We start from the raw sequence: 11,791 nt of genomic DNA on the forward strand, positions 1-11,791 counted from the left end.
TTGGTAGACAGTATCAAACATTATAAAATCTGTAACGCTACTGGATGGTGTTTGCTAAATAATTGATTTGTACCGACTCTACGTGAATCTCGTGTTCCATCTGGTGATAACATTTTTAATAACACAAAAATAAGTGTAATGATTGACGGAATCACTAGGGCTTCCCCTATAAATATAACCTTGTCTCCCCTCTAAATTAAATTCCAGTCCTCATCCGGCAACTCCATCAATGGCACCAGAACAAATCGCGATCCTCCCAGAACACCAACAACAATCCAATGATCACATTTTGAACGCTCGAGTTCGGCTCGCAACCGAATCAGACGTTCCCTTCATAAACAAACTCATCCACAAAATGGCCGAGTACTACAATCTTGCTCACGAATGTGAAGCTACCGAAACTTCTCTCTTCGCCGCCCTCTTCAACAACTCAAAACAACAGCCTCTTTCAAATCCCTTCAGTAGTACTGTCAGTGTATTCCTCATTGAAGTCTCCCCTACTGCTCTCCCATATCCTCCACACCAGAATTGCCGCGCTATTGATCTTGCAGGTCACGAGTTCGAGCCCGAAACTATTCACAAGACCGTACACGTTAATCACCTCATCAATGACCCCGAGGAGTCTCTTTTTCGTACCGAAAAAGGGACAATAATCGCGGGTTTTGTGATCTTCTTCCCGAGCTACTCGACGTTTCTTACGAAACCCGGGATTCATATGGAAGATTTGTTCGTAAGGAAGGGGTATCGTGGTATGGGTTTTGGGAAGCTATTGATGAAGACGGTTGCGAATTTAACCGTGAGGTTGGGGTATGCGAGAATGGAGTGGACTGTCATTACTTGGAATGTGGATTCTCATAGGTTTTATGACAAGTTAGGAGCTCATATTTTGAAGGATTGGCGTATTTTTCGACTTGATGGTGATTCCCTCCTATCTTATGGTCAGCTTAGTGATTGAAAGTTATTACCAAGTATTAAGATGGACAATAAAATGAAACAAGTGCCACTTAAAATAAGACTCAGAAAATAGTATTTGATGGAGTTGATAAGAAACACATACGAAATAGTCAAGTATAATTAAGCGGTTGATGAATGTTTTTTTTTTTTTTTAATTGTTGTATTGTAATGCAATTAAGTATGAAATAAAGTCTTTATTTGAGGTTTATTATTGTAGTAGTAGTATGAAAAAGTCTATATTTGAGGGCATTGAGCTAGTGTTTTCTTTTAATTGTTGTTATATCGAAATAATATAAAATAAAGTGTAATTTTTGTATTTTAGTTCAATTCTCAACTTTAAAAATAATAAAAAGAAAAGGAGTATGATTTAACTATCATGCACATGTAATTTGCAACAAAAAAAAACTAATGAGCCTCAATTTATTACCTTCATAAGCAAAATTCGCTCATCAAGTGGTAAAACGGTAAATAAATCAACAAAAATATTCACCTAGAGCCTATCATAGCATTTTAAATAACAAACATGTACTTTTGTTTCTTATAATTGTGCAGCTACTTTGGCAATGGTGCTGTTGACATTCATATATCAATTTGCGCAGGAAAGCTCATGTCGAAACCTTTAAGCTATGCATGTAGTAAGGTAAGGGAAGAAATAACAAAGGTGGATAGACAATCTTATGTTCATTTGTCATTGGAATTTCAATTCATCACCTCATAACGTTGTGTGTTTTGTTCATAAATTTTCATTATTTTTTAGACAATGCTACCTCTAAAATGGTGATAGATGTTCCATAGTAATGAAATTTTTGTTATATATAGTCTTCAATTTGTGATTTTAGAGTGGAAATATTCAAAAAAAAAAAAAAAAAAAGAGTGGAAATATTCTCCCACGTGGAAAGATTGAGATTTGTAGGATGTCTTTATTAAGAGTGGAAATATTCTCCCACGTGAAAAGATTGAGATTTGTAGGATGTCTTTATTAACTTGATTGTGCCATGTATAATTGATTTGGGCCTATTTGATTGGGCTTTGGTATGGCTTTGTTGGTTGATGATTAATAGTATATTTATCAAAATATTTACTAATCATAGACTAGCACTTTTTGTGATAAAATTAACTGTCATATTGATCTCTATAAATTAATATTTTTGGCAGTGTTAAAGAGCACAGTTATTTCCTACAGCTTTAGATTGGAGGGCTAATATTATCCTAAGGACAGAGTAAACTCATCCTATTTATTTTCTTTAAGTCAGATTTCTTTACAGAATTTTCGTTTTTTCTTAACAATTTTGTGAACCTAAGAAACAAGCATTCGCTGCATTACCATGAACTTGTGTTGAGAACTTTGTGAATCATGGACCCATCTTACATTTGTGCTTCCTATCTCTGAAAGTCTTTCTAAAAATGTTTATATCTGAATTCCTTAAATTTGGTAATGTTGTCTTTGTATTAAGATGGTTCAAGCCCTTATTTGTTCACAAGATTGGCTAAGATTTACGGGCAAAGGGATTGTCAATTACTGATGTGGAGGAATTAAACTTTGAAAGAGTTAGAGGAAATTGAGAAAGATAGTTATGTTATTTAGCACTTTTACTTTTACTTTTTTATTTTATTTTATTTTATTTTATTTTTATAATTACTTATTAATTATTAATACAATCTAATATAATCTATTTTCATTTTGATTTAGATGTGCAATGTGGCGATGTAGACAATAAAGTCATTTTTGTAGACTCATTGGTTTGATTCGTTTTAAGTGTGTGATTGAAGGGAGATAAGGGATCAAGCATACAATCTAATATAATCTATTTTGGACTTTATGTAACTTGTTAAATACGAAGTATGTTTTATACTGTACTATGTTTTGTTTTATAATATAATAAGTAGATAATTATGTTTTGGACTAAAAAAAAGGCCAATAGTTTGTCCAAAAGAAGGTCCATAAACAAGTCCAAAATAGGCCTTTATAAAGAAAGGAAAGCAAACCGGTCTAAACAGGTCCAAACCTGGATTGAACTTGAATTTTGAAGTCTGGACCGGAACCGGTTCATTACCTGACTGCATAAAATCGGTCCAAATCGGTTTAGGTCAAATCCAGTTCAAGTCAAGTCCGGTCTGGATCAGGACCAGTGTTCATCCCAATTAAAATCCATTGTAGCCCATTTGTGAGTATCCCACATTGGAGAAAGAGAAGAGGTGGTTCCACTTTATAAGGTAGAGGAGATACTCCTGCTATTGCCAATTAGTTTTAGTATGAAAGCTCCTAAATCTAGTTTATGCACCAAACTTTCCTCCTTCTTGTTCGGGAAGAAAATTTCATATTGTTATTTACTAAACTACTACACCCAGAAAAAAAAAAAGTGTTGAACAATTATTTTTTTTACTTTTTTTTTTTTCAGTGTTGAACAATTAACTGATTATTTCTCCCCAAAGAAAAAAAGTTATAAAAAAATGTTTCAGAAAATTGGGCGAAAACACATTTCGTAATGTGCGATTGTGCGGTAAGCTTGTACTCGTAGCTTAAAAACCATTTTCAGAGAGCCCGTGAAAACCCAGAATCTCGCCGTCACTTCCATTCTTCCACTTCACGCCGCCGCGGTCGCCGTCGCAACCGCCATTATCACCTCCATCAGTCCCATCCTTCCACTTTCTCTCTCCTCAACAATGGCAGTCCAAACCGAAGAACCCAACCCTATCTCCAACAATGGCGACGCCGACGACGAGCCAAAACCAGAGGAAGACGACAACAACAATGGAGAAGAAGAAGAAGACGACGATGAAGAAGATGAAGTCGCAGACGAAGACGACGACTACGACGATGAATCTGGTGCGACGGCGAAATCAAATATAGGGTTGAATAAGGAAAAAATGACGAAATTTGCGAATCGATTGAGCTCTGAACCAATAACCCTAAGAGTTCATGATGTGATTATCAAAGGGAATCTTAAAACTAAGGATTCTGTAATTGAAGCTGAGATTATGGATGACCTAAAACGAGCTTCTACACTTCAGGAGATCTTTCAAGCTGCTGCAATGGCTAATTTGAAACTTCGGCAGCTTGATATTTTTGATACGGTTAATTTTACGATTGATTCTGGACCGACGGAGTTGCCTGGTACTGCCAATGTTGTGATCGAGGTTTTGGAGACGAAGAATCCTCTCACCGGTGAAATTGGGCTGTTCACTAAGCCTGGGGTAATGTTCTGTTCATCACATTTTGATCATATTATTTGAATTTATTGTTTTATTTGAGTTTTGTTGTGCTCAAGTGAATTATCAGATTGCTGGTTGTACTTTTGTAGTGGTTTGACTTTTGATGAATGTTTGTATGATAATGTGGTATGTCTATAACAAATTTGGGGCGAGGATAGGGTATTGGTGTGGAATCGAGGTACGAGTAACAGACTAGTATTAGCAAAATTAGAACCTCGAGGGAATGATACTGGTTTGTAATGTTGATCCTTTGGTAGAAATTTTTATGGATGAATTATTTCGGGTTATAAGGCTTGATTGTAAGTTTGTGAGGTTACAGTTTTGATTTTGGACGGTGATAAACTTATAAACGCTATGGGAAAGCGTTGCTCATGCAAGTCCTGCAACCCAAGATTGTTAGAATGACTTGACTGTCTATGTAGTAGGTATAAGGGGCTAGTGATTTCGGCCTTTCATTTTTGGATGCCCACCCAGTTCACCGGAGTTTAGCTCCGACTACATTCGGATCCCACCCGGGTGGCACACCTGGCTTATGGTGGGTGAGTCTCTTGAAAAGAGTTTCTACATACGGTGAGGTTCGAACCCAAGACCTCCTAAGCAACATCAAGTTGCTTACCACTTGAGCCATCTCTTTTGGCCTTATTTAGCAGAAGTAGTTGTTAGGTGTTGTGGTCTCATGGTGAATGTTATCTCTTATATCTCCTCAGAGTTATTTGAGGTTAGTTTCAAATACCTGCTTAAACTTTTGTATTTGAGTAAACTAGCTATTGTATTGGTAAAAAAGGAAAATGAACTACTGTATTATTTCTAAAGCTAACTCCACCTCTAGTTACTAAAATTGTTAGCTTTATCAAAACACTACTTCTATCATTTAAGCTACATTGGAGTTTTTCTTTTAATGAAATCTATATTTCACTGTTTTTTTGAACTTAAAACTCTGATATGTCACAGAGAAGTCATTGGTCTTCAAGAGTCTAGGGTTTTAGCTTTTTAGGTACTTGGCCCACAATGGTAATTAATTATAGGGTTTTAGCATTGTTTAACATGTGTGTGTTGTTTAGTATCAAGTTTTTAATTTTAATTCACTACAATGATTGTATTGTGTTGATATTGAAAAACTGTTGAAGTGCTTTGTGGAGATGTAATTTTAGTGAGTTTGGTTTTAGAAATGATATTCTGGGTTTTTATTAAGACAGGATTTGTGTAAATGGACTTTTGTAATCCATTGTACAATGGAAAGAGAGCCATAGTAACTCCACTTTTGTGTGCCTGAGGACTGCATTGGGACTGAAGCTGTACCAATAGCAAATATTTAAAAGAAGAGAGCATGAAACTTGCAATTCTGTCCAAAGAAGTTAGGATGTAAGAAGCCTTACTTCTGGCAAGCAAAGGGGCTGATTCTGGCAATGTACCAAAAGTCTAGAGTATAAAATTACAGGACTTATATAGCTTGCATAAATTCCAAAAATAGATCTATTAGCCTTACAGTTGATAGATCTATAAGAAATGGATGACAAGACCACTAAAATTTGGCATTTGAAACTAAGGGTACTTAGGTTTGTCTATTTAGTTGCAGTTTTTTGGGACAAGAGGGTAGCTCCTCTCTATTTTATGACCAAGGAAGTATATTAGTCATACAAGATGTGGAAAGGAGGATAACTCTTGAAGTTTGTATTAATGATAAAGACTTATTCTGCTTGGAATTAACTAGACCAATTCAAGATGAGGTTCCATGGTGTATGCTGTTCGCAGATGATATCGTTTTGGTGGATGAGACTAAGGATGGGGTTAATGTCAAGTTGGAGCAATGGAGGCAAAGGTTGGAATCTAGAGGGTTTAAGCTAAGTCGGAGTAAGACTGAATATTTGGTATGTCGTTTTGGCACTCAGAGGGGGACAAGCAATGAAGTGGTGAGTTTGGATGGAAAGGATTTGACCATGAGTGAATGTTTTAAGTACCTAGGGTCGATCATCCAGAAGAATGGTGACATTGATCAAGACGTGACCCACAGGATTAAGTCAGGGTGGCTTAAATGGAGAGCGGCCACGGGAGTGCTATGCGACCGCAGCATTCCCTTAAAGTTGAAGGGAAAATTCTACAGGACTGCCATAAGACCAGTGTTGCTCTATGGTACAGAATGTTGGGCTTCTAAGAAAGAGCATATTAAAAAGATGGAGGTTACGGAAATGCGCATGTTAAGGTGGATGTGTGGAAACACTTTAAGAGATAGAATCAGAAATGAGGTTATTCGCAAGAAAGTAGGTGTGGCGGGCATTGTAGATAAATTAAGGGAAAATCGTCTGCGTTGGTTTGGACATGTAAGACGGAGACCCGAGGGTGCACCGGTGCGAAGAGTGGAAGAGTGGGACCATGGAGGGATTAAACGAGGAAGAGGGAGACCAAAGATGACTTGGTTGGAAGGAGTGAGGAAGGATATGAAGTGCATGGATTTACGTGAGGATGAAGTTTTGGATCGTAAGGGATGGAGGAGAAAGATTTATGTTGATGACTACACGGAATAATCAAATTTGGTTCATGTTAGCCGACCCCACTTTTGGGATTAAGGCTTTGATTGATTGATTGATTGATTGACTTATTCTGCTTGGATTTGATGTGTGCTCTGCTTAGCTAATACTCTGCAATTGATTATATACAATCTTAGGTATTAATTCCTGATTGAGAATCTTCAAGTATTTTTCATGTTGGAGAACTTGCTATTTAAACAAGGAGACATAAGGTTCATACATAGGGTATCTATCCATAATAGCAGTGTCGCTGACTCATTTCTATTCCTTCTAAGAATAGTGCTGCCAGCCTCACAATTTCTGAAATCTCATAAGTTTTGACCATAGCATCCTCAAAACCTTAAGATAACAAATTAATAACTCAACATCAAAAGTCATCATCAGTGGAAACTCATTTTTATCTCTTAAAGAGGGAGTCTTCTTCATCAATTATGTAAAATGCTAAAAGAACTTTTGAGAACTCTCTGGGTTTGCCAGATATTCCTTGTCTATGACATATATCAGTGAAAGATAAGGAGACGGTAAATTCATGTAATTTGCAAAACTTGGAGAAAATGGACTCTAAATTCAGAGTCTCCATTCAAACAAAAGAGTTTAGGCATCACTAGGCATTAGCTAGAGAAAATTGGAGGGGAGGGGTGAAAAACCTACACTTGGATCATTAATCATGAAGGGAAAAAAGTAGCTGTCAAGTTTTATTGAAAATAAACAAAGTTGAGTCTTGTTGGCCTACAGGATTAGTTGTAGAGTCACTGTCAAGCCTATCAGAGTGCAAGGATGGAGATCAGGAAGGGTAGTCCAGATGATATGGGAACCTTATCAACTGAGAGAGTCAGCAAGAGCTTACAATGATGTGTGTAGGGTTCAGTTTTAAGGCAAACTTATAATCCCCTTTATAGGCAAAATGAGATCGACTCTTTCCCAATTATCATTAATAACAGCCATATGCAACCTAACATTTAAGACAATCTAACTATCAATATTCTTTTTTAAGCGTACACCCTATTTGCCTTTTAATTACCATTGTGCTGGCAGCGCATAGACATTTGAACTTAATGCTGTGTGGTTTGAGAAGGATCATATCATTCACCATGTGCTTATGGGCTTATGGCTTTGACACTTATTTATTTCTTTTCATAGATGTTCTGTTTCTTCCATCTTTAATTTCTGCTGCTATTATACTTATGGGATGTGTTGCTAATTCTGACAATTGGCTTTATAGGCTAGATCTTGGTCCCTTGAAGGAGGTTTGAAGCTGAAGAATCTGTTTGGTTATGCTGATGTTTGGGATGGATCTGTGTCTTATGGATGGGATCAGACAACAGAGTTGAGTACTGGTGTTACACTTCCCAGATTGAGACATTGGCCCTCTCCCGTGTTTGCTCGAGCATCTCTACTCTCTCAAGACTGGCTAAAGTTTTCCTCATACAAAGAACAAGCTTTAGGCCTCGGTCTTGGTCTAATATCAACAAGGAATCATGAAATGGTATACAATTTGACATGGCGCACCTTGACAGATCCATCTCAAATGGCAGGTGAATCAGTTAGAAGACAGCTGGGGCATAGTTTATTGTCATCATTAAAGTATACATATAAAGTTGATCAGAGGAATTCACCTTTGAGGCCTACTCGGGGATATGCTTATAGTTTTACTACTTTATTAGCTGGCCTTAATCCTGATAATCGAAGTGCACGCTTTCTGCGGCAGGTATGGCATTATTCTTTCACAGTTTTCTGGAATCGTTGGATGTATCTGTTCAAGTTGATTCATAATATAAATCAAAGGTTGTATGTACCTTTGAGCAGTTTGTTACCCTGATCTCCTATCATATAACCTGGTTTTATACTATGATCTGCTACCAATTTTCATCCCTCCAGTCTCATCACATCTTTTCGCTTTATTTTTTTCACTGTTGCAGATGGAATTTTATGTGACTGACAATATTACACTGTAGTATGACCAGTTGTGTGAAATTTGAATGTATGTTATTCTGTTTACAGTTTTCTGGGAAGTAAATAAATTAAGAAGATAAAGGCTACTTATTGTTCAGGGGGAGCTCCGTGTACCTTTTTTCTGGAACTGTGCTCAAAAGTTATCAATATTTTCTTTGCATTAACTGTAAAGTGATGTGCTTTTGAAATTTCTGGGTCAACGATACCTTGCTCGCTATCCTCTTTTGATACATGTCCTTCATATGCTGTCTCTAGCTAGTGGTAGATTTGTATGTGTTCTTCGAATTGACATGAAGAATTGGTTATTATTCTTCAATTATAGTTACAAGACTTCCCAAAAAAACACCCCCTACCCTCTTCGTGTACAAAAACTAGATAAGATAATATATTTTCTATGAATCCTGAACTTTGAAAAGTCTTTTTGTCAGAATAAACATTGGTTCAACGGTTGTTGGGTTGCTGTTTCTTGTTTGATCCTTCCTTGGCCTATATCCATTCTTTTTAGGTGTTAGGTCGGTTTTGAGAAACCTACCAATTTAAAGTCTATTATATGTAACCTATAAAAACTTAACTGTTCTTTATTTTTGCACCTGTGGCCTATTTGGCCTTGTTGTATACTCATTGAAGTGATTAAAGACTTAAGTAACCTTTTTGGAATTTTTGGGAGGGAATGAATCATTAGCAAACCTATGAAATTCTATGAAGTGCAGTGATGCTCATTTTGAAACACTATGCTGGTTATTCTAGGAATTGGTTTGTGGATAGCCATGGTAACTCTAAATGAGTTTGTGTCTTATGCTGTGTGCACTCACTATCATCTTGAAACTTTATAATCTTAGCACATAAATGAGGCAGTAGATTTCCGAGCATTCCTGCAATTCATAGAAAGATTTGGGACTTGCTCTTGCAATTTGAGGTATTTGCCTCTTTTTGCTAAGTGCTCATTTTGTTTTAGTGTTGTGTGTTTTTAGTTTTTGTTTTCAAGACTTACATATAATATGAGTTGTTTAATAAACCAATTACTAACTTTTAGTTTTTTACTTATACTAATCTTGGTAGTTTTGAAACATGACAACAGAAAACGGGAAATAATATTTTTTTTGCTTCCCATATTTCACTTTTCAGAATAACTGAAAACAAACAGTATTAAACTATTAACAACTAAACTCTTTAATATGTTTATTATTCCCTGGAGTTCGGCTTTGATACTGGAACCTGGATCTAACTGCTTTATTTGGGTGATGATAGTTTTTCATAATAGGGATGAAGACTATTATGGTGAAGTGTCATAATCTTTAGCTTTATTTATCAGGTTTTGAGGTTTGTCAAAGTTATTTATTGTCCACCCTACCAGCTGCTTTGATGGACGTGATTAGTCTCTGTGAATTATGAGCTGTGGCCCTTTTTAGTTGATTTTATTTAGGCTCGTTTTTCAAGATAACTAAGTCAACTATTTTGCTCTAATATCCTCAACAGGAATGTGATTTCCGCTATGCAGTGCCTTTGGGATTTTGTCGTGCAGCACTTAATCTTGGAGTCTCTGCTGGCCTTATTTTCCCATGGGGGAAGGGTTTTTTGGATAGACCGTCATCTTTGCCTGATAGATTTTTCTTGGGTGGCAATACTTCACCAGTTTGTTCATTAGGAGGGCCAAGTTCAGTATTGGGATTTAAGTGCCGAGGACTTGGACCTACTGAACCACGAAGACAAACTAGAGATAAACCTGATGGCGATTCCAGCGTCGCTGCTTCTGAGAGGGATGCTGTTGGTGGAGATCTTGCTGTATCTGCATTCGCTGATCTTTCATTTGATCTTCCATTGACAATCCTCAAGGAAGCTGGGGTCCATGCTCATATATTTGCTTCTACTGGCAACCTTGTCAAACTAACAGAGAACGAGTGGCGCAAGTTCTCCACAAAGGGCTTCATGCAGTCATTTCGAAGTACTGTTGGATGTGGTGTCATTGTTCCAACAAAATTATTACGTCTTGAGGTTAGTATATTTACTCCAATTTAATTCTATATGAGACATTGTATACATATAATAGCTCTGTTACCTTCATCTTCAGCTATTCAAATGTTATAGAGTTATAGTGTTCATGATCTTAAAATTAAGCTCCTTTCTGATTGAACAGGTTAACTATTGTCACATTGTGAAGCAATTCGAGCATGATCATGGAAAAACTGGTGTGCAGTTCTGCTTTTCATCTCCATTTTGAACTTTGGAAAGAAGTTGGGATTCTTTTGCAATTTCAGTTTTGTACACATCTCCCAAATTTTTATAACACCGTGATTTTGACACTGAATAACTTGCCCTTTTGACTGGAAATGCAGTAAAGTGCTTTCTCCGGACAGGGAAATGTGAAAAAAAAATTGTTGCATTTTGTCGGAAAATTAATTCAATAAATTGCTCTGGAATCTAGAATTGCTCGGGGATTTTGTGTAGTTTTTGTTGCAGCTTCCTAGTTCAATTTTTTTTTTTTTTGAAATAAAACTTCATAGTTCAGCTATCTTAACTATATTTTGCAAATTTTGGTGGTAGTAAAATAAAATTTTAAATAGGTAGCAAAAGTCAAAAACATGGTGATTTGGTGGTAGCAAAACTCAAAATTTCATATTGCTTCACAATAACCCTAAATTGGATAATACACTTTAATTGGCCAAATCTCCCAATTTGGTAAAGTCTTAAATTTAATTTTTCGACCACGAAAGATGGTGAGTCACCATCAATTATTGTTTACTCTACCCTATCTACATTACCATCTGCAATCACACCCATTGCACCCACCCTTAACATATTGCACCAAGAAACAACAAAAAAAAAGTCCAAAATAAGATAGAAAATTTGAAATAAACCTATACTACCTTTGTTTTTTTTAGTTGACACGTTTTGACTTTAGTATTATTCATAAGCTCCCCTTGACCGTGTTTTGTGCTTTATAGGTAACGAAAAATATAGTCATGTGAGGTCTTATTAGATTTGTCACGTTGTATAATTTTAAAATATCAACTTTTATAATTTTTGTTTATCGATAAGTATATATATTAATGGTTGAAATTGAGCATTGTTAAACGTGACTAAAGAAACGTGTCAACTAAAAAAAACGTGTCAACTAAAAAAAGTCCAAAATAATTTCACGTAATTTG

The 11,791-nt window shown here is 36.2% G+C and overlaps 1 protein-coding gene and 1 pseudogene across 1 annotated transcript; both read left to right on the plus strand.

Moving 5' to 3' along the window:
• The first annotated feature begins 229 nt into the window (after positions 1-229).
• LOC145590681 (L-ornithine N5-acetyltransferase NATA1 pseudogene) lies at positions 230-1,082 on the plus strand (annotated as a pseudogene).
• A 2,371-nt stretch (positions 1,083-3,453) lies between these two features.
• LOC145592650 (uncharacterized) lies at positions 3,454-11,089 on the plus strand. Its single transcript, XM_081649159.1, has 4 exons — positions 3,454-4,149; positions 7,915-8,400; positions 10,122-10,637; positions 10,780-11,089. The coding sequence occupies exons 1-4, from the start codon at positions 3,619-3,621 to the stop codon at positions 10,861-10,863; spliced, it is 1,617 nt and encodes a 538-aa protein (XP_081505285.1). The 5' UTR covers positions 3,454-3,618; the 3' UTR covers positions 10,864-11,089.
• Positions 11,090-11,791: the final 702 nt, after the last annotated feature.

The sequence above is a fragment of the Chenopodium album genome, chromosome 18 (assembly GCF_948465745.1).
Source record: "Chenopodium album chromosome 18, dcCheAlbu1.1, whole genome shotgun sequence".
In the NCBI taxonomy this organism is placed as follows: domain Eukaryota; kingdom Viridiplantae; phylum Streptophyta; class Magnoliopsida; order Caryophyllales; family Amaranthaceae; genus Chenopodium; species Chenopodium album.

What these genes read in the sequence shown, in the direction of transcription:
- LOC145592650 (XM_081649159.1), top strand. Translation starts at nt 3,619, where the DNA reads ATGGCAGTCCAAACCGAAGAACCCAACCCTATCTCCAACAATGGCGAC. An exon ending in GGCTGTTCACTAAGCCTGGG is followed by an intron (nt 4,150 to 7,914) that starts GTAATGTTCTGT and finishes TTGGCTTTATAG; the next exon opens with GCTAGATCTTGGTCCCTTGA. An exon ending in CAAAATTATTACGTCTTGAG is followed by an intron (nt 10,638 to 10,779) that starts GTTAGTATATTT and finishes CTGATTGAACAG; the next exon opens with GTTAACTATTGTCACATTGT.